This window comes from Lissotriton vulgaris, chromosome 11 (assembly GCF_964263255.1).
Source record: "Lissotriton vulgaris chromosome 11, aLisVul1.2, whole genome shotgun sequence".
In the NCBI taxonomy this organism is placed as follows: Eukaryota; Metazoa; Chordata; class Amphibia; order Caudata; family Salamandridae; genus Lissotriton; species Lissotriton vulgaris.
The window spans coordinates 28,297,869-28,323,425 of NC_141699.1; the positions used below are offsets into that span (position 1 = coordinate 28,297,869).

A 25,557-nucleotide genomic window follows, 5' to 3' on the forward strand; every position below is an offset into this window, starting at 1 on the left:
TGTAGGCCCACTAGTAGTGTTTAATTTACAGGCCTTAAGATACTTGTAGTACTACTTTACTACAGGTTTAAAGTAAATTAAATGTGAAAATTAGGTGCAAGACAATTTTGCCAAGATTGATGGAGCGCACAGGCACTGGTTAGGAGTGGTGAGGTGTGTAGGAGAGTAGGGTCTGCAATCCTATGATCACCCCAGATTTTTGCTTTTTGCTTCACTGGTTTACGACTTCCCTGGCTGTGGGCCTGCTAATCAGACCCACAGCCTAGCTGTTCTCTCACTAAATTGACACGTGTACCTTAATGCAAATGCTACTTACCAGTATGCATCTGTTCCTGGCATGTAGGGCTGCTGATATTCATATCTGTGCATAGATCGCCGCCTAGTGTTGGGTCCGGATGATTGCACATTGTTGTCCTGGAAGAGTCTTCGAAGTATCACGAGATAGGTGGCTCCTCCCCTGGACTACAGTGTGCATGGGCATCGACTCCATCCCCAGATTGTTTTTAGCCATTGTGGCCAAGATGGAGTGAAACTCAGTGAATGATGACCATGCCATGAAATTGTATGTGAACACCGCAGCTGCTACAGGCGCCGGGGAGGAGGGCGGGCGATATGAATGTCAGCAGCCCTACATGCCAAGAACAGATGCATACTGGTAAATAGCATTTGCAGTTCGAGGCATGTGGGCTGCTGAATTCATATCTGTGCATAGAATACATAGCAGTCCCTCCATTTGCAGCGGCCGCCCGTGCCAGCTGCAGCAGTTTGGAAAAGTGTCTTGAGAACAGCTTGCCCTACAGCTGCCTGCTGTTTGGAGTGCACATCTACACAGTAATGCTTGGTAAACGTGTGTGTGGTAGACCATGTGGCTGCTCTACATATGTCCTCTAAGGGAATGTTTCCAAGGAAAGCCATAGAGGCCCCCAACTTTCTGGTGGAGTGGGCTCTTGGTGGAATGCTAAGAGTGCGTTTTGCCTTTGCATAGCAGATTTGAATACATTTCACGATCCACCTAGCAATACCAGCCTTGGAAATAGGGTTAGCTTTGTGATGTGGTGCAAAGGCAACAAAAAGCTGTTTAGTTTTCCTAAAATCCTTGGTCCTATCAATGTAATACATTAGGGCCCGTTTAACGTCAAGGGTGTGGAGCATCCACTCCGCCAGTGACTCCGGATTTTTAAAGAAAACCGGCAACTCAATGGTTTGGTTGATGTGGAACTGAGACACAACCTTGGGTAGAAATTTAGGGTTACTGCGGAGCACTACCCTATTAGCATGAACTTGGAAGAAAGGCTCTTGGATTGTGAGGGCTTGCAGTTCACTAACCCTCCGTAGCGATGTAATTGCTACAAGGAAAGCCACTTTCCATGTCAAGAATTGAACCTCGCAGGAATGTAGTGCCTCAAAAGGAGGACCCATCAGTCTTGTAAGAACCACATTGAGGTTCCATTCAGGAGCTGGTGGAGTCCGCGGTGGAATGACTCTTTTGAGGCCTTCCAGAAATGCTTTGATGGCAGGCACCTTGAAAAGTGAAAGGTGCTGTCTATTTTGGAGGTATGCGGCCATCGCAGACAGGTGAATGCGAATGGAAGTACATGCCAGATTACACCTGTATAGATGGAACAGGTAACAGATGATGTTCTGAATAGAAGCATCTAGTGGATCAATGTTGTGGTTTGCGCAATAGATGACAAACCGCTTCCATTTCGCTGCATAACAGGCTCTAGTAGTGGGCTTCCTAGCCTCCCGAATGATGTCCATGCAATTGGGAGGAAGGTTGAGGTAGCCAAACTCTAGGACTTCAGGAGCCAGATCGCCAGGTTGAGCTGTTGCGGGTCTGGGTGCTGAATGTCGCCATGGCTCTGCGTCAGAAGGCTGGGTGTGAGATGCAGCCTTTGATGCGGCACCACGGACAGTTCCAGAAACGTGGTGTACCATGGTTGGCGAGCCCAAGTTGGAGCAACCAGGATGAGAGTCATTGAGTGCTGCTTGAGTTTGCGTGCCACCAGCGGAATCAGAGGAGCTGGGGGAAAAGCGTACGCAAATCTGCCTGACCAGTTCTTCCATATCGCATTGCCCTGCGACTGTGGGTGTGGGAACCTGGCGGCGAAGCTTTGGCATTTTGCGTTCTCCCTTGTGGCGAACAGGTCTATCTCTGGATGACCCCACCTTTGGAAGTACGGTTGGAGTACTGATGGATGTATCTCCCACTCGTGCATTTGGTGGCTGTGCCTGCTGAGCAGGTCCGCCATCTGATAGTCCTTGCCTGGGAGATGCTCTGCCATGAGGAAAACGTTCCTCTGAATGGCCCACTTCCACATGCTCTGAGCCAGATGAGACAGCTGCGGAGAGTGAGTGCCCCCCTGTTTCTGAATGTAGTACATGGCCGTCATGTTGTCCGTCCGGATCAACACGACCTTGTTGCACAGATGTACTTTGAATGCCTTCAAGGCCATGAAGATCGCCATCAGTTCTAGTACATTGATGTGCATCTTCTTTTGCTGCAGTGTCCATAGTCCCTGCACAGTGTATTGGAGTACATGCGCTCCCCAGCCCTGGAGAGAAGCGTCCGTTGTCAGGATAATCTGTGGCACAGGCTCTTGGAACGGTCGGCCCTTGCAAAGGTTTTGTGGATTCCACCAATGCAGAGAGTTGTATGCCCGACCGCTCACCAACACTAGGTCTTTTAACTGCCCGTGAGCCTGAGTCCACTGACGTGCTAAGCACTCCTGAAGCGGACACTTATGTAGTCTCGCGTGCGGGACGATGGAGATGCAGGAGGCCATCATGCCTATCAACTGCATGAACACTCTTGCTGGAAGTGAGTGTTGCGGTCTGAATTTCTGTATCAGCGACTGAAGGCTGTCGATTCTCACTGAATTTGTCTGTGCTGTGGCCGCCGGAGTGTTTATGGTAGCACCCAGATACTGCCGCACGTGGGCGGGCTGGAGATGGGAATTTGGGTAATTCAGTGAGAACCCCAGATCGTGCAGAAGGTGAATGGTGTGGGACACGTGGTTGGCGCACTGCTGGGCCGACTTCGCCTGAATGAGCCAGTCGTCCAGATAGGGGTAGACGTGGATGTTCTGACGTCTCAGATGCGCCGCCACCGTCGCCAGGCACTTTGTGAAAACCCTGGGCGCTGTGGTGACCCAAAAAGGCAAAACCTTGAACTGGTAGTGCTGGTTTTGAATGGTGAACCGGAGGTATTTTCTGTGTGAAGGATGCAGTGGAATGTGGAAGTACGCATCCTTGAGGTCCAGAGTTGCTAGGAAGTCCCCTTGCCGAAGCAGTGGGAGAACCTGCTGCAGCGTGAGCATATAGAAATGTTCTGACAGAATGTAAAATTTGGGAGGTCTGAGGTCTAGGATGGGCCTGAGGGATCCGTCCTTCTTTGGAATCGGAAAGTACAGGGAGTAAACTCCTGTACCTTTTTCCTGCAGGGGCACGAGCTCTATTGCTCCTTTTTGCAGCATGACATTGACTTCCTGCTGCAGCAAGTGCTCACCGGACATAGGACTGCTCTTTGGGGGTATGTTGGGTGGAGTGGATGTGAGCTCCAGACAATAACCGTGTTGGATAAGAGATCTGACCCACCTGTCCGTGGTGATGGACTTCCACACGGGCAGGAACTGCTGGAGTCTCCCCCCGACCGGTGTTGCGTGGTCGGGGGGCAATGACAAGGCGTCACTGTTTGTTGGCGGTGGAGGACCTGGAGCTGTTATTTCCACGTCCTCTGCCTTTGACGTTGTTGCCACGGTATCCACCCCGACCCTTGTTGGTATAGGAAGGATGGGTGTTGCTCTTGTAGAATTGCGTCGACTGTGACAGTTGACCCCTGGAGGTGCCTATTATTGGAGCGACAAAAAGAACCACCCCGAAACTGCTGGGACTGCAAGGCACCCATAGACTTTGCAGTGTCGGTGTCCTTCTTCATCTTCTCGAGGGTGGTATCAACCTCTGGGCCAAACAGGTGGTCTGGGTTGACTGTGTGGTTCAAGATGGTAGTCTCAATGTCTGGTTTGAAACCGGATATCCTGAGCCATGCATGTCTACGAAGTAGAACGCTAGTGTTAATTGCTCTTGAGGCGGTGTCAGCCACATCCAGAGCGCACTTAATTGAAGCATTGGTGATAAGCTTCCGCTCCTGTATCAACATTTCTGCTGCTTCCTTATATTGATCGGGTAAGTGCTGTAAAAGGGTCTCTAGAGTGTCATAGTGTGCCCTGTCATAACGCGCCAGTAGCGCCTGTGTGTTGGATATGCGCCATATGTTGGCTGCCTGCGCAGCCACCCTTTTCCCCGAAGCCTCAAATACTTTTGATTCCTTGTCTGGGGGAGGAGCATCACCCGTAGTTTGTGAGTTGGCCCTTTTGCGTGCATTGGAGACAACCAGGGAATCCAGAGGCAACTGTCCTTTGATGTAAGTCGGATCAGTGGGCGCTGCTTTGTATTTTTTGTCGATACGTGGGTTGATGACTCTTGCCCGGGTGGGCTCCTTGAAGACTTCTGCCGCATGTTTCAACACCCCTTTTAGCATTGGCAAAGTTTTTACAGTCTTCTCAGCGACTGAAAAAGTGTCTAAGAGAAAATCGACGTCTACTGGGTCTGCATGGAGATCGACGTCATGATTGGCTGCCGCCCTTTCAATTAGAGCATTGAAAGCTGCCGAGTCTTCTGTTGGGGAAGTTTTGGCTGAGAAGAGCCGAGGCTTCTGCCCTGAATGCGGGTCCCCAGGGTCGCCGCCAGCAGACCATGGCTCAGTGACATCTTCTGGGTCTGAGTAGACTGGATAGGAATACTCATCCTCGTTGTCGCCATCACCCTCCTCAACATTAGAGTGAGTGGGAGAAAGTTCATGTTCATGTGGTGAGACAGGCTCCATAGAGGCAGAGGCACCAGCAGAGTCCATCTTTTTCTTAAGTGGAATCTGGAAATGTTCCAAATGTGGTTCATGGGTTATTTTCCTTTTAAGGAGAGAGAGCTTGCCTGTGTTGGCGTCGATGATCACCTCACGACGCTCTTTTTCTGCCAGCGGTTGGTGCAGTGGGCTTGGAACCAACCGATGCCTTCGGCGTTTAAGATATCTTCACGGGCATCCCGGCCCCAGGTTTTGCTGTGAAAGCCTTAGGCGCCGTCTTAGGCGGCAATGTGAACAGAAATCGGCTTTGGCGTCTTTGCCGGTTTCAGAAGAGGCTTGGGCGGCACAGGGTCCTTCGGCTCGACTGCTGCAGGCCCCTCCCTAATACGTTGAAGGGACTCCGTGACCTTCCTAGTGAACGAGGCGGAGGGACGCACCGGCTCGGGAGAGTCTTCTGAAGCCGTTTTTTGTACGGCGACCAATGACGCAGTCTTCGGAGCCGACGCAGATGCCCCCTTTGCCTCGTCGAGTGGAAGCGGGGCAGTGAGAGACTTGGGGTCGTCCTGACGCTTTTTCGGGTCGAGAGTGGCCTTCTTATGGTCGTCGACCTTCTTGGTATCGATGCGACTTTTAAGTGCGTCGACCATCCTTGGCGCCGATGCCGCTGCGTCGGTTGTTTTAACCTTTGGCTTCGACACAGTAGTCTTCGGGTCGGCCATTTTGGCGTGGCCCTTGAGGTCGACGGCCATCTTGGATTTCTTCGGCGCCGAGGCCTCCGAAGTCTTCGACTCGCCCAGTGCGACTAGCGCTTTCGGTTTCGATACGCTCGGCGTCGAGACCGACGGTTTCACTTTCGGTTTCTGTACCGGGAGTGGTGCCGTATCAATGTCCGTGGCCGGGCCGGAAGGCGGAGCCGTGGGACGGGAATCAAGGCTTTGGGTAAGGCCCAAAGGCGATCCCTTGGCCTGGGCCTTAGAATGGTGGCTGGCCCCGGAGTCAGTTTGAGGAAGCTCCTCGTCCGAGCTATCCTCCACGGTGGCAAGGGCCCCGTCGTCGTCCCCTACCTCCTCGACGACTTCATCGAAATCCTCGTTTTCTGCGTCGTAGTCCTCCTCGACCTCAGACGCCGGATTAGATTCAGAGATATCCTGGATAGCGTCGTCGCCGACATCCTCCGTGTCGAAGATGTCTGCCGGAGGGGGTGCCGATCGCTGGGCCTGCAGTCACGCAGCTCGTCGGAGCTTGAGTGTTTTCTTCAACCGGAACTTGGAGCAGGCCATACACTTGGCCTCGTCGTGGTCCGGCGACAAGCACTTATTGCACACCGGGTGCACATCGATATGTGGGTACTTCGATGCACACACCGGGCACCGTTTAAATGGACTTCGTTCCATGATGAAGTAAGTTGGAGCGTCGTGTAGGCCCGTCCGCGCCGGAAGCACGCGGAAGGGCAGTGTTGGTTCGGAGCCGATGAAACAAACGAACCCGAACGATAGACAATACCGACGCGAGTCCTAAAGACCTTTTGGTCTCGAGCAAAGAAAGTTGTTTAACTTTCGATTCCGACAGAGGGAACCGAAACACATCTAAACCCAATGGCGGAAAAAAACAATCTGGGGATGGAGTCGATGCCCATGCGCACTGTAGTCCAGGGGAGGAGCCACCTATCTCGTGATACTTCGAAGACTCTTCCAGGACAACAATGTGCAATCATCCGGACCCAACACTAGGTGGCGATCTATGCACAGATATGAATTCAGCAGCCCACATGCCTCGAACGTGCATTTACCAATTGGTACTGGGCCACCTTATCAGACCCTGTAACTCAGGGCATAGGTGTACTCAGGGCCTACCAGGGGCTGCAACATGTATTATGCCACCCCTGGCTGGCCATCTAAATCTGACACAACTGGCTGCACGACAGCTGGGGCAAGGTGGTGTAATCACCCTTTGCTTTAGATATAGTATACCTATATCTAACCCTAAAATGGACACATATATCCCCATCAGTCACTCCTATGGCAGGCCTTGACAATCCTGAAGGCAGAGTGCTTGGAATTATGTGAGATGGTGCTCTGGCATGAGCTGAGCCCATTTGCAGCTTGCGGAACCAAGTCTTAATAGCTGTTCCATGATAACGCATACCATATACTCTTAAGTGCCTTATAATCCTCGCAGTTATTTGCCAACTCAGGTATCGCTTTATCAAAACATGTCGAGTAAGGTGTCATACGAATTGGAATACTAACCACTCACCAATTCTGGCGACGGGGTTAGCATTCCACCCTTATAGAGGGACACAACATGTATGTAACTGTGAAACCCGGTTAAAGTTAACTCAAGCCTCAGCATCACAAAATGGATGCTGCCACCACAGACACAATTCTGACCTCCTGCTGCTGGGCGTCCTTCCAGCGAGGAGAGCTTGGACAAAGGGTTTCCTGTCAGGGGCGGTGCTAGCACCATCCCAGACAGGGTTTTGTGTATCCTAGGTAGGCAGGGCTTTAGAGGAAGGTGACTGCAAGTGGCACCCCGGTGCTCACTATGCATAGGCTGGCTTGAACAAGTTCCAGGGGCACACCAGCCCCTGAGCTGGGGAAAGTCCGGCAGGGGAGAGGGGTGTAACCACCCCCCTTCCTGGTCCCACCCATGGGCAGGACCTAGTCGCGTACCAGCCCCTTTCTTTAGAATGAAAGTAGGAGCGGGGACCCTTCCAAATTAGATCATCTTTGAATCCTGAAACTACTTTCTACGAAAGGAACTCAAGACTTCTTCCTAAGATTTCTCCCTTGTGACTAATGAGTAGTCACCCTGCAGCAGCAGGCACCACCTAAGTATCTTGCGGTTTGCTGAAACGTCCTTCCTCCGGAACCAGACTGCCCAGCTCGACGAGACCCGGACTCCCTGCCCTCTCTGACCTCAACCTGCCTCTACAGCACAGCTGAGAACCGTAGGTGCGACAAGACCAGAGGAATCGGCGATCATCAGAACCAGCACGACACTGAACCAGCACGACCACCGAGGAACCCTCGAGTGGGTGCACTGGGGTTAGAGAAGCCCCAACCCCAAGCAGCACGAGCTCCAAAGACCAGCCCCCCAGCATCCACCAGATCTGCGTGGGGCCCTTTTGCTCCTGGGTTGCTGCTCCGTTGTCCGGTCACTTGCCCATTGGCTAGTGACCCTCCAGACGACGACCTACGTTGTTTTCACCGATGGTCTAGCTCCTCTAGACTGGCCCTAGTCTCCTCCTGAAGGGGACCCTTCTCGGACCCTCCTGGTCCACTCAAGAAGCCATTTTGTGTCGCCACGTGGGCTTGCTGCCTCCTTCACCGGATCCAGCATCGCCCCAGCAGACATCCGACGTGGGACAGCTCGCAGACCTCCAGCCTGGTCGACATCAGCGCCCCTGGTCCGTGCAGCAGCAGAATCCAGTGTCACCTCTTCGCCTGGCTGAGTGACCTCGTCCGGTGCCATCCTGGTGCCCTCCTAATCACTGGCTAGTGATTCAGAACTTGGTCCCCTCTGTTTACAGGTACTCTTCTTCAGCTGATCCAGTCCTTGGATCAGCCCGGAATATTTTCACTGGTCGCCTGCCAGCAACTTCCACTTCAGGCTCCTGGTTCGTCAACGAGGATTCCAGACGACACTTGAACCCTATGCAGCCGCAGCCCCTGGGCTAGGTAAACCAAGTACCACGGTGCTCCAACGTAGATCCACTCTCTAAGTGTCTAGATCCACTTTCGTTTTTGACCTACCTAGTCGGGTTCGCCCGAGAACACTAACTTTTGCATTACTAGGATCCATAGACTTTGTCCCGCATTACGCGTGAGAGTTTCCACTCTGCACACGACGTCCCTAGGCCTGCTGCTTCTAATCTAAGGGTTCAGCATTGTAGGTCCAGCGTTTCTAAAGTCTATGAGAGTAGTACTTACCTGCTAGTAATTTCGCATTCCACTTTTAGAGTATATGGTTTTTCGTGCCCCTCGGGCATTTGTGTAAATTGTGCGACTTTCAGTATTTCTTTAAGAGTTTTGTATTGTGCTTAGCTCCCTGTCCTCATAAAGAGTCCAGGGCTGTTGTGTTATAATAAATATCCTTTTATTTTCATAACAACTTGTGTGGTGTCCTTTCACTTGGTGTTCAAGGGGTATATGTAATGGTATAACAGCTGGCTTAACACGCCCTCTAGAGTTTAGCCTCAAGACTGCTCTTGTCCATGCTACTAGGACAGCTGGTCTATAAGGTTCACTTACAACTAATCATCAATAAGGGTCATTTGGACAGATAAATAGTAATCACTAGAATAGTGAGCACTGCATATCAGGCCAAATTCTCACAAGGTGCACAGCACCCTAAAGCCCCAATAAATCAAAAATAAGAATCAGAAGAAACAGGAGGGGTGAAGGCCAAATGGTAGGGGGGATACCATGCCCAGAACTCACTTTAAAACAGTGTTGAGCTATAAAGCGCAGTCTCAAAAAAGCAAGACTCACAGTACTGACATTAAATTAAACAATACCAAACTAAAGCCTTTCTCATCTAAGTCTCTTAAAATACTTACTTTGTAAGAATTATTAATCCAATCAATTCTTTGGCACACATTTCTTGAAATCGCCTCTCTTCAACCTGTTCAAACATGCTGTACATGAAATCAAGGACAGTTTCACTTCTAAGAACTTTGTGGCTGACATCTGTGCACAACATGATGTTTGTTTCATATTGAAGAATGGAGGTAGTAAAGCCTGGCCAAACCATCAGCCTGTAAAATATAAGCAAGTAAATAATAAAACTAATGATGACACAAAGAAAAGTTATTTTTAATCCTCGAGCTTTAAATTTAAATCGAACATTAGAACATATTAGCTTGGTCTTAGATTTTATTAACTGAGTAATCAGCCACCGCAATTATATCAAGCACTTTAAAGCAAGTTAGCAACCAAACGTTTGTCACTATTCTCTCACGTTATACATGTAGAAAGTCCCTATAGGAAAATTTGCAGAGATCACCATATCCTGCATAAAAAAAAAAATAACAGGACAAATGCAGTTAGTAATGGCAGAGCTATCTCCCTAATGAATGTAGACTGTATAATACTATCCACCAATAATAATCTATATATATAAAAATGTAAATTTTTTTTAAAATCGCCAATCTATGAAAGTTCGTCACAGATAGTTTTGAAATTTTGACAACGTTGGATTCGAATAGGGGGGGGTGTTTTTATATACACAACGTTGGATTCCAAAACACGTGTGTCGAATACGTGTGTTTTTAATCGAAAGCCCGAACAGACACATAAAAATGTCAATGTTCCTTTGTTCAAAATCTTAACTCTCCGAAAGTTCTTCACCAATTGATTTGAAATGTGGACACATTGGATTCGATTAACCATATCGCTGCAGCTGCTATTCCGCCGCAGCGCTAAGGGGGCGGAGTGGACGCATGCTGGTGACAGAACCGCTCCGTCACCAGCCGCGGTTGGGCTGTGCTCATGACTGAGCAGTTCCGTCATGGCCCCGCCCGCTCAATGGAACGCCCAGCGCAGGCGTGGAATTCGCGCACTCCATCAGCACAGCGCCACCGCAGCCGATAACGGAGCGGTTCCGTAATCCGCATCGAAAGAGTTAAGTACGTGTTTATATATACACAACATGGGATTAGAATACACGTGTGTTTTTAATCAAAAGGCCTAACTGACCCTATCGATTTGGTTGCTGCACAAAAACAACGAGGGACGCATTGAGACAATAGTTACATATATTAGGATGGACAGTTGGTGTCAGGATGGTAGACTGGGAAGTGGGTGGAGAGAGGGGGGAGAAGTTGGTTCACTTTGTAACATTAAGAAAGGACGCATAGAGACAATAGTATACATATATTAGTTGGTGTCAGGATGGCAAACCAGGAAGTGGGTGGAGGGGGGAGGGGGAGAGGGGGAGTTATTCTACTTTGTAACATTAAGAAAGGACGCATAGAGACAATAGTCTACATATATTAGTTGGTGTGTGGACGGCATACCGGGAAGTGGGTGGGGAAGCGGGGAGGAGTTGGTTCACTTTGCAACATTAGAACCTGTTTATATATACACAACGCAACAATAGTCACAAAAACAGTGTACCCACAAGCATTGTGAAACTAAACATATTAGAAACGTGCTTTCCACAGTTCTTGGCTGGCAATCCGTGCCCAACCGAATACAGCAGTTAATCTTTCAAACCTCAATTCAGGGTACAAACACGAGGAGAGAACAAAAATACAAACTAGCTTAATCTTTAAACACCAATATCTGGAATGTGAATTTAAACTGACCCCTTAACACATCACAAGCCACGGCAAACTCTCAATCCAAAGACTTCAAGATCCTCCACATATCAAAGGAAAATTCTTTGAACCCCACCCCCACCAACCAGTCATAGTGGGGAAATCTTGACACCACTACAAAACATTATTACACAGACCTAATATGCACAATGTTAATGTTTCCGCTCATATCTCAACACAAATTTGCATACTTTCTTTTCAAAGGGGATCACCACAAACTAGCATCTATGAAGCTTTAAGTAGCATAATTTAGAGGTCAGAACTTCCAACTTCTTACTATGCCAGGATACACTAAGCCTAGACTCAAAGTGCATTAATTCATCAGTCATTCCCATCAGGATTACACTAGAAAGCATTCTTAATTGGCCCGCTCCAAATACTAACTTACCTCCCTAAATGAGAACAGCTATCTAAAACACATTTATTTTTAGATAAAGTGAATAGACAAAATACAACTAACTCTAAAGCACAACTAAAAGTAAATGGCTCTACCAATCATATTATAATTCAGTTCCGAGCACTTTCATGGTACGGGTATTCTGGGGAACTCTGGCCAAGAATGGAATTTTCACTCAATTGGACAAGGCGACACCATTGTATAGTTTAAAAACATACAAAAGCAAACTAACTGGTATGTTAAAAAAAAAACAAATCTTACACTGAACTTTGGGAAAAATGTGCCCAAGTCCTCTATTCAAATGGGCTAACCAATATATTGCAAGCCAGTCAAATGTTCAAACATTTGTATGAAAACTAGTTACTTACCTGTAACTACGGTTATCCAGTATTGGTATCTTTCATAGATTCACATGCCTGAATCATTCCCCGTCATCGAGGCGGGAGTCCCACGGTATAAATATATACAAAAGCAGTGCCTAGAAAATGTCTTGTAGTAGGCTGGAAAAGCCCAAAGGCCTAACTAGGCCTCAAAACTTAGCATCCTATCTACATCATTATATAAAAAGACCTGAAATAGTAGCCTCAGCCAATCAACTGTCCTCACCCTCTAGAACCTTCCCAGCTCAGGCAGTTCTCCTCAGATTTTCCCAGCACAAGTGAGAATGAGTATCCATAAAACAGCACTTCCGTGCTGGGGAGGAGGGTGGGTGCATGTGAATCTATGAAAGATACCAATACTGGATAAACGTAGTTACAGGTAATTAACTTGTTTTCTTATCCAGTATTGGGGTATCTTTCATAGATTCACATGCCTGAATCAGAGTAGCAAGCAGTAACATCATGTCTGTCGTTAGAGGAAGGTGGGAGGCAAATCATATATACCCCCACACAACCAGGAAGGTAATAGATCACAAACTTGTTAACATAACATATGCATCAAAGTGACCACTGTGCCTTTAACTAGGCCGGGTCACCCCTCCTGCTCCCGACTCCTCCTGCTCCCGACTGCTCCCGACGCCTTCCTACTGCCGACGCCTTCCTGCTGCCGACGCCTTCCTGCTGCCGACGCCTTCCTGCTGCCGACGCCTTCCTGCTGCCGACGCCTTCCTGCTGCCGACGCCTTCCTGCTGCCGACGCCTTCCTGCTGCCGACGCCTTCCTGCTGCCGACGCCTTCCTGCTGCCGACGCCTTCCTGCTGCCGACACCTTCCTGCTGCCGACACCTTCCTGCTGCCGACGCCTTCCTGCTGCCGCTGCTCCGAGCGACCCAGCCGCTGCTGAGCCGCCCGTCTGTGCCGATTTCCCGCAGCTGCCTCCCTGCGGCCCCGCCCACCTCCAGCCCATTGGCCGCCCCGCTCCCGCCTCCCAGCTGACCCGCCCTCCCGGCTCCTGATTTAAGGGGACCGCAGTGAGAGTTTCAGGAGTGACCACTGTGCCTTTAGCTAACCCGCCCTCCCGGCTCCTGATTTATGACGGCCCCAGAGCGACCGCGCAGCGGACGCGCGCAGCGGGAGCACCGACTGAGCGCCGAAGGTGCGCCAAAGGTAAGCCCGTCTGCGCCCGTCTGCGCCCGTCCGCGCCTGGCCCGCGCCCAGTGCCAGGACCCCTAGCCCCCACAGTCAACCTGCCGGACATACGACGCCACCGCACTCAACGCCGGCCGAACCCCGGGTTGCTACCGAGCCACACCGAGACGCACCCACGGACCCTTCTGCTGCCACTCCTGCAAGTTCACCTGCATCCGGACCTGCACTATTCCAGCACCGACCAAGACCAAGACGAGCAACAGCAGCAGCCACCTGAAGTGCATCCTGCTCAACACCCGCTCCGTCCACAGACATGCCGTCGAGCTCTGGAACCTGCTTGACACAACCTCACCAGACGTCGCCTTCCTCACGGAAACCTGGAAGAACGCCTCTTCAGCGCTCAACATCGCCATCGCCATCCCAGACGGCTACAAGATCATCCGAAGGGACCGCATCAACCACACCGGAGGAGGCATCGCCATCATCCACAAAAACGCCATCCGCATCACGACCAACACCGACGACACCCCCGCACCCGCCGAGCACCTGCACTTCCAGGTCCACATCAACCCCAAGACCACCCTCAGAGGCACCCTCATCTACAGACCTCCAGACCGCGCACAAAATTCAGCGAAGACATCGCCGACTTCATCAGCCCTCACGCCCTCCCCTCCGCTGACTACATCCTCCTCGGGGACCTCAACTTCCACCTGGAGAACAACAACGACCGCAACACCACCACCCTGCTGGACAACCTCGCAAACCTCAGACTCAAGCAGCTGGTGACCACCCCCACCCACTACGCCGGACACACACTCGACCCAGTCTTCTCCTCCAGCAAGGACATCACCTTCAGCCACGCCACCGGACTCCACTGGACAGACCACAGCTGCGTCCACTTCAGCTTCAGAAGGACCACGATCCACCACAACCAGCAACAGGTTGCACGCAGAAGCTGGAACAAGATCACAGCCGACCAGCTCGCGACTTCCCTAAGCAAGAACCCGCCCACCAGCGCAACGAACCCCAGCCAAGCAGCCACCAACCTCACGAAGTGGATCAGCGACTGCGCAGACTACCTCGCCCTCCTGAGGACCCCGCCTAGCAGACCCGGCAGCAAGAAAGCCCCATGGTTCACCGACGAACTCAAGAGCTCCAAAAAAAACTGCCGAGCCCTCGAGAGAACCTGGCGCAGAGACCCTACACCGGACAACATGACTGCCCTCAAGCTCGCCACCCGAAGACACCACCAACTTATCCACGCCACCAAGAAAACAGCATTCAAGGACCGGCTGGACAACAACGCACACAACAGCAAGGAACTCTTTAACATCGTTAAAGAGCTCTCCAACCCGAACGCCGGAAACAACGACATCACCCCATCTCAAGACCTCTGCAACTCCCTCGCCTCCTACTTCCACAACAAGATCGCGGACATACACAACAGCTTCAGCACTCAATCGACGCATGCCACGACCGAACCACCGTCCCCCACCACCACCCTCCGCGCCTGGACCCAGATCAGCACCGAAGACACCATCAGCACGATGAACTCCATCTACTCCGGATCTCCTACCGACCCCTGCCCTCACCACGTCTTCAACAAGGCTGACGCGGTCATCGCACCCCACCTGCGGGACATCATCAACACCTCCTTCGACACCGCTACCTTCCCGGAGAGCTGGAAGCACGCCGAACTCAGCGCTCTACTAAAGAAGCCATCAGCCGACCCCACCGACCTCAAGAACTACCGCCCCATCTCGCTGCTCCCGTTCCCTGCAAAAGTCATCGAGAAGACCGTCAACAAGCAGCTAGCCGCCTTCCTCGAGACGAACGGATCCCTCAACCTCTCGCAGTCTGGCTTCCGGGCCAACCACAGCACCGAGACCACCCTGATCGCAGCCACCGATGACATCCGAGCTCTGCTCGACAGCGGAGAAACAGCAGCCTTCATCCTCCTAGACCTCTCCGCGGCCTTCGACACTGTATGCCATCGTACACTAGTGCAGCGACTCAGCAACGTCGGAATCCAGGAGAAGGCACTGGAGTGGATCATCTCCTTCCTCACCGGAAGGACACAGAGAGTCCGCCTCCCCCCGTTCAGATCTGAAGCCACCAAAGTCATATGCGGCGTTCCTCAAGGCTCCTCGCTCAGTCCAACCCTTTTTAACGTCTACATGAGCCCCCTCGCAGACATCGCACGCCAGCACAACCTCAACATCATCTCCTACGCCGACGACACCCAGCTGATCCTCTCCCTCACCAACGACCCCGCCACCGCCAGAGCCAACCTCCACGAAGGGATGAAAGAGGTAGCCGAATGGATGAAGAACAGCCGCCTGAAACTGAAGTCGGACAAGACGGAAGTCCTCATCCTGGGATCCTCACCCTCCGCATGGGACGACTCCTGGTGGCCCCCCGCCCTAGGCAGCGCACCCAAACCATCAGACCACGCACGCAACCTGGGCTTCATCCTGGACTCCTCCCTCTCCATGACCAGACAAGTCAACGCCGTCTCCTCGTCGTGCTTCAACATCCTGCGCATGCTACGTAAGATCTTCCGGTGGATCCCCACCGAGACCAGGAAGACGGTCACCCAGGCCCTCGTCACCAGCCGTCTGGACTACGGCAATTCCCTCTACGCCGGAACCACCGCCAAACTCCAGAAGAGACTCCAGCGGATCCAGAACGCCTCAGCACGGCTCATCCTGGACATCCCCCGTCGCAGCCACATCTCCGGACACCTGAGACCTGCACTGGCTCCCGGTCAGCAAGAGAATCACCTTCCGTCTCCTCACCCACGCACACAAAGCCCTACACAACCAAGGCCCAGGATACCTCAACAGCCGCCTCAACTTCTACGCTCCCAAACGCCATCTTCGATCGACCGGCCACGCCCTCGCCGCCGTCCCCCGCATTCGAAGAGCCACCACAGGGGGACGGTCCTTCTACCTCGCCGCCAAGACATGGAACTCCCTCCCAACCCACCTCCGCCTGACCCAGGACCACCTCTCCTTCAGGAAGCAACTCAAGACCTGGCTGTTCGAGCAGTAGCGGACCCCCCTCCCCTAGCGCCTTGAGACCCTCTGGGTGAGTAGTGCGCTATATAAATCCTTTGATTGATTATTGATTGATCAAAACCTTCATAAATACATCATAGATAGGACAGCGTTATAAAATGCTTAAACAGTCAAAGAAGAATAAAAGACTAAGAAATCTAACCTTAGTGAAGAAGATGCTGCAATACCGCATCCCTAACTGCTGTATCATCATGAACCGCCGACTGCAGACAGTAATGCTTGGTAAAAGTGTGTACACTTTGCCAAGTAGCAGCTCGGCAAATGTTCTCCAGCGTCACTCCACCGAAAAGGGCCGTAGACGCTGACATTGTTCTACTGGAATGTGCTTTGACCTTTCTTGATAAAGGTTTGTTGGCCTTGTCATGACAAAGTAATCGTAGAAGACAACCACCTAGCTATAGTTGCTTTCGTGACAGCTTGACCCAATGTGGCTTCGCTTTGTTGATTAGATTTGCGGATGTCCTTTGTTTTTTGCAGCTAAAACTTCAGGCACCGTTTCACATCCAGAGAATGTAACACCTTCTCCGCTGGAGTTTTAGGATCCGGGAAAAGGGTTTTGAGTTTGACCGGTTGATTGATGTGGAATTGAGTTGGTACTTTAGGAATGAACCTTGGGTTGGTTCTAAGCGTAACAAAGTCTTTAGAGAATTGAAAGAAAGGCTGTGTAATAGTGAAGGCCTGTATTTCACTAACTCTGCGAGCTGAAGTGAGAGCCAGCAAGATAGCCACTTTTCAAGTTAGAAACTTTAGTTTCGCCTTATGAATCGGTTCAAAAGGCCTTTTTAGAAGTTGAGAAAGAACAATATTAAGATCCCACTCAGGAGGAGGACGACGAACTGTTGGAAAAGCTCGGAATAGTCCCTTAAGGAATTGTTTGATCAAAGAGGATGAACATAAGAATGGTTTGTTGGAACTCTTCCTGAATCTGGATATCGCCGCCAGATGCACCTTAATGGATGAAAAGGCTAGACCAGCCTTAGTCAAAGACAGCAGGTATGGAAGGATGACTTCAGGAGGAGCTTGAAGTGGATGAACAGTATTTTCTCCACACCATGAGCAGAATCGCTTCCACTTAAAAGGATATGTTTTGATGGTACTTTGCGCACGTGCCCGTGACAAGATCGCCCTGCAGTCCGAGGAGATGTTAAGATCCTTGAACTCTAGGAAGTCAGGAGCCAGGCGTGCAAGTGCAGCGACTGAGGATCCGGATGATGGATTTGGCCTCCCTCTCTTATCAACATTGACACAGTCGGTTTGAGACGAAACGGAGGTTGTTGAGAGAGCAGAAGGAGCTCCTGAAACCAATATTGCCTTGGCCAACGGGGAGCAATGAGGATGAGAGTGCGGTGTTCCCTCTTCATCTTTTGCAGTACCTTCGGAATGAGCGGAATCGGAGGATAGGCGTACGCGAATATTCCGGACCATCTCATCAGAAGGGCATTTCCTCTTGACCCCTGCTGTGGGAACCTGCTGGCATAAAACAGGCATTTGCTGTTCTGCTGTGTGGCAAACACATCCAGCGTTGGTGTCCCCCAAATTCGAAAGATCATCTCTACTTGATGTTGTTCGAGCTCCCATTCGTGACAGCCCGTGAACATTATGCTGAGGTTGTCTGCTAGAGAGTTCCGAACGCCTTGTACATGCTCTGCTCTGAGGGATATGCCGTGGCGCAGGGCCCATTCCCACATCTCCTGAGCCTCCAGTGACAGGGTGAGAGTTTTTGTTCCTCCGAGTTTGTTTATATAGTACATGCTGGTTGTATTGTCCGTACGCACCAGCACGGACGAATTCGCAATCCTTGGAAGGAAGGCTTGTAGGGACAGAAAAATGGCCCTCAGCTCTAGGCTGTTGATGTGCTTCTGCCGGTACTGACGAGACCATCGTCCCTGGATCTGAAGGTGACCTCCGCAACCTTCCAAGGATGCGTCCGTAGTCAGGGTGAACTCTGGAATGTTTTGGAGAAAGGTGAGGCCTGGTGACAAATTGTGCGCCTTTGACCACCAAAGAAGAGCATGTTTCATTTTGGCAGTCACTTTGATGCGGTCGTCGAATGATCCGTCGACTTGCCTCCACTGGCGAAGTAACTCTTGTAACGGTCTCATTCTGAGTCTCGCCATAGGAATGAGGCTGATTGCAGATGAGCACATCCCTAGAAGGGAAGCGAATATCCGAACTGAAAGTGACCTTCTTGCAAATATTTGTTTTGCTAGTTTTAACAGCTTGTTTTGCCGCTCGTGTCAAGTACGCCTTGCACTGGCATGTGTTCAAGACTGCTCCCAGAAAGGTCAACTCTTGACTAGGTTGAAGCTGAGATTTTTTCGAATTGAGGGTCAGTCCTAGATTCGAGAAGAGAGAGAGCGTACTCCTGACCGCTTCCATTGTTGAGTTTCTGGATGGACCTTTTAACAGCCAGTCTTCGAGGTATGGAAAAACCTTTATTCCCTGGGACCTCAGCATTGCTGCCACCGGAGCCAGACATTTGGTAAAGATTCTGGGGGGCGATTTTAGGCCGAATGGGAGCACTTTGAACTGAAAATGGACGCCAGCCACTTGAAACCTTAGGGATTTGCGGTGTTTTGGGTGAATAGGGATGTGGAAGTAGGCGTCTTGCAGATCCAGAGAAGCCATTAAGTCCCCTTCGTTGAGACAATTCAGAATGTCCTTCAACGTTACCATGCAAAAACTGTTTCTTTAGTTACTTGTTGAGTTTGCGCAAATCCAGTATTGGACGCCACTCTTCTGAATTTTTCTCTACGAGGAAGAATCGAGAATAAAATCCTTTCCCTTTCTGAGAAGGAGGAACTCGTTCTATCGCATCATTGTGTTTCATCTTTAAGGCTTCTTTGAAGAGTAAGTGAAGACGAGGGGGAGGGGGACCCCTGGGCGGCGTTGTTGAAGGCTTCTGTAAAAACTCCAGAGTGTGTCCATTCCTGACAAGATCCAGGACCCACTGATCCGTAGTTATCGTCCGCCATTGGTGGTAAAAGGCGGAGATTTTGGCGCCCACGGGAAGGGAAAGGTGAATGGCTGACATCCGGCAAAGCTCATTGGCTCTTGTTGGAATCACGCCCTTGATTGCTTGAGCGTCGTTTCCCTCCTTGCCGAGAGAAAGAACCAGAGGCAGGCTGTCTAAGAGGATTGATAGTAAGGTTGTTTGTAGTGAGATTGGTATGGACTATTCTGTTGGTTGGAATAGTTTCCCCTGGAGGAGTACCACGGACTTTTGCTCCTCTAAAGGATCCCCTCTTGTATTGCAGGGTACCAAGTGATTTAGCTGTGTCTGTATCTGTTTTTATAGCCAGCAAAGCGTCATCGATGTGCTTGCCAAAAAGTGAATCTCCATCGTACGCCATGTCCAAGATTTTTGTTTGGACCTCAGGCCTGAAGGTGGTAGCCCTAAGCAAAGCATGGGCGAATTTTGCGAATCTCGCGTTCGCGAATTTTGCGGATTTGCGAACCCCCAATCCGCAAAATCCGCGAATTCTCGCGAATTTTTTTTTTTTGTGTTTGCGCGGGTTTCTGCCAGTTCGCGAGGGTTTTGTACACTTTCGCAAATTGCGAACTTACCTGTCGGGTCGCAAGTTTCGCGAACTTGTTGTTTCTACGTGTCCAGCCTGTTTGGGACACTCTTCTTCATCACTGCCACTCTGTCACCACTGCCACTCTCTGACTACTCATGCCACCCTCTGGCCCACCCATGCCACCCTCTGTTTCATCACAGCACCCTCTGGTTGTCCAGTCAGTGTACATTATTGTGGCAACGCAAGCACACCTTCCCTGCCTCAAGTGACCTGAATTAATTTGGGGCTGATTAATGTGTCACAGAATATTTTTTTAGCTGGCACCTGCTTCCTTAGTGCTTCCTGATTAGTGATCTTTTGCACTTGCTAAGTGCTTTCATTGTTGCAAAATTAGTTACAACACCTGCCCTGCCCCAACTGACAATGAATTAGGGGCTGATTAATGGATTTGAACTTCCAGCCTGGCTCCTGCTTGTCTCCCTTAGCTGTAATTCAGGACCTTTGTGGCATATGTGTAACTATTCTGAGGTTCAGAGCAGGGTCACATAATAGTTGCAACTGAACTCTGGAGGGGCCCCTCAGGAAGCACTACAGGAAATGGCTACTAATGATGAGCCTGAACTTTTGAACCTGGTAAGTAGTTTCAAATTTGCTAAGATCGTATTTCTGCAATTTTGCACTTATTCGCGGGGCGCGAAGTTGTACTGGGAAGCCGCGAACTCACGCGAACAGTGCGAGCAAAATCCGCTGCTCGCGGATTTGCGGATTTTGCGGGAGATTCGCGAATCTCGCGGATTGCGAATTTACCGAAAATCCGCAAAATCCGCGAGCGAAACGGATTTTCCGCCCATGCTTACCCTAAGCCAACCTTGACGCTGAAGTACAGCAGCTCCAGCCAATTGTCTGAAATTGGTGTTTGAAATATCCAGGGCGCAATCAATGATTTCTGAAGCTGCCCTTTAACCCTCCTGTACAATCCTGCGTACCTCCTGCTGATGATCCTCAGGGATCAAGTCAAGATATTCCGTCAGATTGGAACACATCTGTGTAGGAGAGTAGGGTCTGCAATCCTATGATCACCCCAGATTTTTGCTTTTTGCTTCACTGGTTTACGACTTTCCCTGGTTGTGGGCCTGCTAATCAGACCCACAGCCTAGCTGTTCTTTCTCTAAATTGACACGTGTACCTTAGGTGCATTTACCAATTGGTACTGGGCCACCTGATCAGTCCCTGTATCCAGGGCATAGGTGTACCCAGGGCCTACCAGGGGCTGCAGCATGTTTTATGCCACCCCTGGCTGGCCACCTAAATCTGACACAACTGGCTGCACGACAGCTGGGGCAAGGTGGTGTAAACACCCTTTGCTTTAGATATAGTATACCTATATCTAACCCTAAAATGGGCACATGTATTCCTATCAGTCACTCCTATGGCAGGCCTTAACAATCCTGAAGGCAGAGTGCTTGGAATTATGTGAGATGGTGCTCTGGCATGAGCCGAGCTCGTTTGCAGCTTGCGGAACGAAGTCCTAATAGCTGTTCCATGATAACGCGTACCATATACTCTTAAGTGCCTTGTAATCCTCGCGGTTATTTGCCAACTTTGTCAAACTTATCGCTTTATCAAAACATGTCGAGTAAGGTGTCATACGAATTGGAATACTAACCCCTCGCCAATTCTGGCGACGGGGTTAGCATTCAACCCTTCTAGAGGGACACAACATGTACGTAACTGTGAACCCCGGTTGAAGCTTAACACAGACTCAGCTCCACAAAATGGATGCTGCCACCACAGACACAAGTCTGACCTCCTGCTGCTGGGAGTCCTTCCAGCAAGGAGAACTTGGACAAAGGGTTTCCTGTCAGGGGCGGTGCTAGCACCATCCCAGACAGGGTTTTGTGTATCCCAGGTAGGCAGGGCTGAGAGGAAGGTGACTGCAAGTGGCACCCCGGTGCTCACTGTGCATATGCCGGCTTGAACCAGTTCCAGGGGCACACCAGCCCCTGAGCTGGGGAAAGTCCGGACAGGGGAGAGGGGTGTAACCACCCCCCTCCTGGTCCCACCCATGGGCAGGACCTAGTCGCGTGCCAGCCCCTTTTTTTTTTTTTAGAATAAAGGTAGGAGCAGGCCCCCTTCCCAAATTAGATAATTCTGAATCTTGACTACTTTCCAAGAAAGAACTCGAACATTTCTGAAGACTCTCCCTTGTGGCTAAGGAGTAGCCACCCTGCACCAGCGGGCACCATCTAAGCGCATGCGGTTTGCTGTAAGTCCATCCTCCGGATCAAGACTACCCAGCTCGACGAGACCCGGATTCCCTGGCATCTCCGACCTCCACCTGCATCATCAGCCCAGCTGAGATTCGTGGGTGTGACGAGACCTGAAGGGACCGGCCATCTTCAAAACTGCACGACGCTTATCCAGCACGACCGCCGAGGGATCCTCGAGTGAGTGCTTTGGGGTTTGAGAAGCCCTAACTCTGAGCAGCTCCAGCACCAAAGTCCAACTCCCCAGCATCCACGAGATCTGCGTGGGGCCCTTCTGCTCTTTGCTGCTCACCGCGTTGTCCGGTCACTTGCCTGCTGGCTAGGGGCCCTCCTGACGACGAACCACGACGATTACATTGCTGGTCTGGTTGCTCCAGACTGGCCCTTGCTCCCTTCCAGGAGAGGAGCACCCCGGACCCTCCTGGTCCACTCCAGACGCCATCTTGAGACCACCGCGTGGGCTTGCCTTTGCCAAGGTTTGTTGCCCCAATCCTGGATCCAGCATCGCCGACAGCAGACACCTTCGTGGGACAGCTCGCGCCTCCATCCTGGTCGCCGACAAAGCCTCCTGGTCCGAGACATTGCAGAGTCCAGCGTCGCCCACCCACCTGGTCGAGGTGACTTCATTCGGTGCCATCCTGGTGCCCACCTAATCACTGGCTAGTGATTAAGAACTGAGTCCCCTCTGCTTTCAGGTCGTCTCCATCACCGATCCAGGCTTGGATCACATCGAACTTCTTCACTGGTCGCCTGCCAGCAACTTCTTCTTTCAGGCTCCATAGACTAACGAGGATTCCCGACGTCTTTTGAACCCTATGCAGCCGCAGCCCCTGGGCTAGGTAACCTGAGCATTTCGGTGCTCCAACGTAGGTTCACTATCTAAGTGTCCAGATCCTTTTTCGTTTTCAGCCTATCTAGTCGGATTCGTCCGATAACTGTAACTTTACGAAAACTAGCATCCATAGACTTTGTCCCGCATCCCGCGTGAGAGAGCACACTCTGCACCTGATCTCCCTAGGCCTCCTGCTCCTAACCTTAGGGTTCTGTAGTGTAGTCTTAGCGATCCTGAAGCCTCTGGATCTTGTTACGTACATGCTAGTATTTCGCATTCCACTTTTGTAGTATGTGGTTTTTCGTGCCCCTCTGGCATTTGTGTAAATTGTGCAACTTAAAGTATTTTCGTAAGAGTTTTGTTGTGTGCTTAGCTCCCTGACTCAAAGAGATCAGGGTAGACTTGTTATAAATAAATATCCTTTTTATTTTCATAACAACTTGTGTGGTGTCCTTTCACTTGGTGTTCAATGGGTATATGTGATGGTATAACAGCTGGCTTAACACACCCTCTAGAGTTTAGCCTAAAGACTGCTCTTGTCCATGCTACTAGGATAGCTGGTCTATAAGGTTGACTTACAACCAATCATCAATAAGGGTCGTTTGGAATGATACACAGTGATCACTAGAATAGTGAGCACTATTTATCAGGCCAACTTCTCACAATCTGCCTATCATAACGAGCCAGGATAGCCAATGAATTAGCTGCTTTAATGGAGGCCACTGCATTTGCCGAGAACTTCTTCCCAATGGCATCCAGTCTCCTGCCCTCCTTGTCAGGTGGTGTTGAAATGGGAGCAGAAGGATTCTTGGATTTCTGCTGCGCAGCCTGGGATATGACAGAGTCTGGTCGAGGGTGACCTACTAAACAAGATGGAGTATCCGATGGTGCTCGATACTTTTTCTCTATTCTTGGAAGGACTGCAGGAATGGAAGCGGGCGTTTTCATGATGGTGAGGCCCTCCTTCCAAATATAGTCAATAATGGTAATAGCCCTGGTAACTCTGCGATATCCCGCTTTAAAGTCATGCAAAAAGCAGTCAGACTGCTCAACTGTGACGGTCAATTCAAATCTATTAGCAGCTCGCTGCATAATATTGTGAAAACCGCCAATATCCTCAGGTGGAGAATCTGAAGGACGGGGCGTAGGCGGTAAAGGCATAGGAATGACATGTATTATCCGGCAACTCGCCTTCTTCCCTGCTTTCTTGGTCATCATTAGAAGAAGTATCTGTGTCATCTTGAGGTGCTGGACCAGTATCTTGGCTCTGCGACAATGAAGCTCGCGGCGACGGAGGTCTTGGCACGTCAACTGGAATAGGCGACACAGCGGGTGCAACCGGAGTTGGTGGAAATCTCTGGCGATAATCCGCCAACATAGCCTGCAAATCCTGAATTAAGGTAGATGGCAAATGACTAGTGACCTCAGACCGAGAAGGTCTGGCATGGGGTGAATGATATGGCGTCGAATAAACGTCATGTGTATAATGACCATGGACATCATCTTCATCATCCTCCTGATATTTAATATTCAATTGAGAAGGGTGACGGGCAATCCCAAGCGTCATCCTCTTCACCTTCATCTGAATCCTCCTCCACATATGTCTCCAAAATGTGTGATGGTAAGAGTGGAGAAATGTGAGAATAATCTTGTCTTTGACAAGTTTTCATTTGAAAATGAGTATATTGAATCTTTGTCGGAGGTGAACTGTGCAACAGATGAGCAGATGCCACTGCGGAAGCCATTGTTATTGGGATTTCCGTCGACGGTACTGTCAGTGACAAAGATTTTGGCGTCGACTGGGTCGTCAATGGTGTCTTTGTCGACGAACCTTTCATCGTCGGGACCGTCGATGGTGTCTTTGCCGACGAGCCCTTCGTCGACGGGGCCGTCGATGGTGCCTTCGTTGACGAGTCCTTCGTCGACGAGCCCTTCGCCGACGAGGCCGTCGATGGTGTCTTCGTCGACGAGTCCTTTTCTGTGGTTCTGAAAATTCCGGACCCTGCCATAATGGTGTACCAAGGCCTAACACTCGTGCAGAAAATCTCATCATACCACAACGAATTTGGTATCAATAGACCGGTAATGATCAGGACATTATGCCTGTGTATTTGCGTCACGATCGAGTGATGCTATCACCCTTAAATCACTGTTCTTATCCTGAGCCCACGGCATCCATCTTGTGAGCGGCATCCATCTTGTGTCTTGCCCTCATATAGTCAATTGATTAAAGGCTGAATATTGATCCAAAGGACACGTCCACCTTTCTCTGACTTCTCCATGACCTGAACAGGCTGAATCTGCCTACGTGATGTTGTCCTCACCAAACCAGTCCATGCCCTCAAGTCAATCTATATTAAAGATCTGAGCAACTTGTTGTGTACATTGGCCTGAGCAAGATTAGAAGGCCGAATACAGTAGCCATGCCTGTTTATGACCCACAAGCATCCCTTATCCTACATTTCTATCTTCCACACCTGGCTCTGTTTCTCTGCTTCTGGGCTTTTACAATGGGGAGGTGACTGTTTATATGATGGGGAGGAAACCAGTCTATCGTGAGCTTTTCCGGCCTGCACAGGAAAATATGTGAAGTTTGACATATGTTCATGATGGAAGATGGGTTGGTCAGTTTGGGCAAGTAGAATGGAATTCATAATTATAGCCTGCTTTGTTATGGTACCATGGGAGCGACCTACAATGATGTGTTTCACAGCAAGAATGTGAGCCTAGGGCCAAACTTTTTGTATAAA

At 50.4% G+C, this 25,557-nt stretch overlaps 1 protein-coding gene across 1 annotated transcript in view; it reads right to left on the reverse strand.

Annotated features, from left to right (window-relative positions):
• PIWIL1 (piwi like RNA-mediated gene silencing 1) overlaps positions 1-25,557 on the reverse strand; it is a 1,696,151-nt gene that overhangs the window by 1,074,784 nt on the left and 595,810 nt on the right. The window contains exon 8 of the mRNA XM_086942674.1: positions 9,423-9,620. Within this exon, the coding sequence (XP_086798800.1) occupies positions 9,423-9,620 (198 nt within the window). The remainder of the gene's footprint in view (positions 1-9,422; positions 9,621-25,557) is intronic.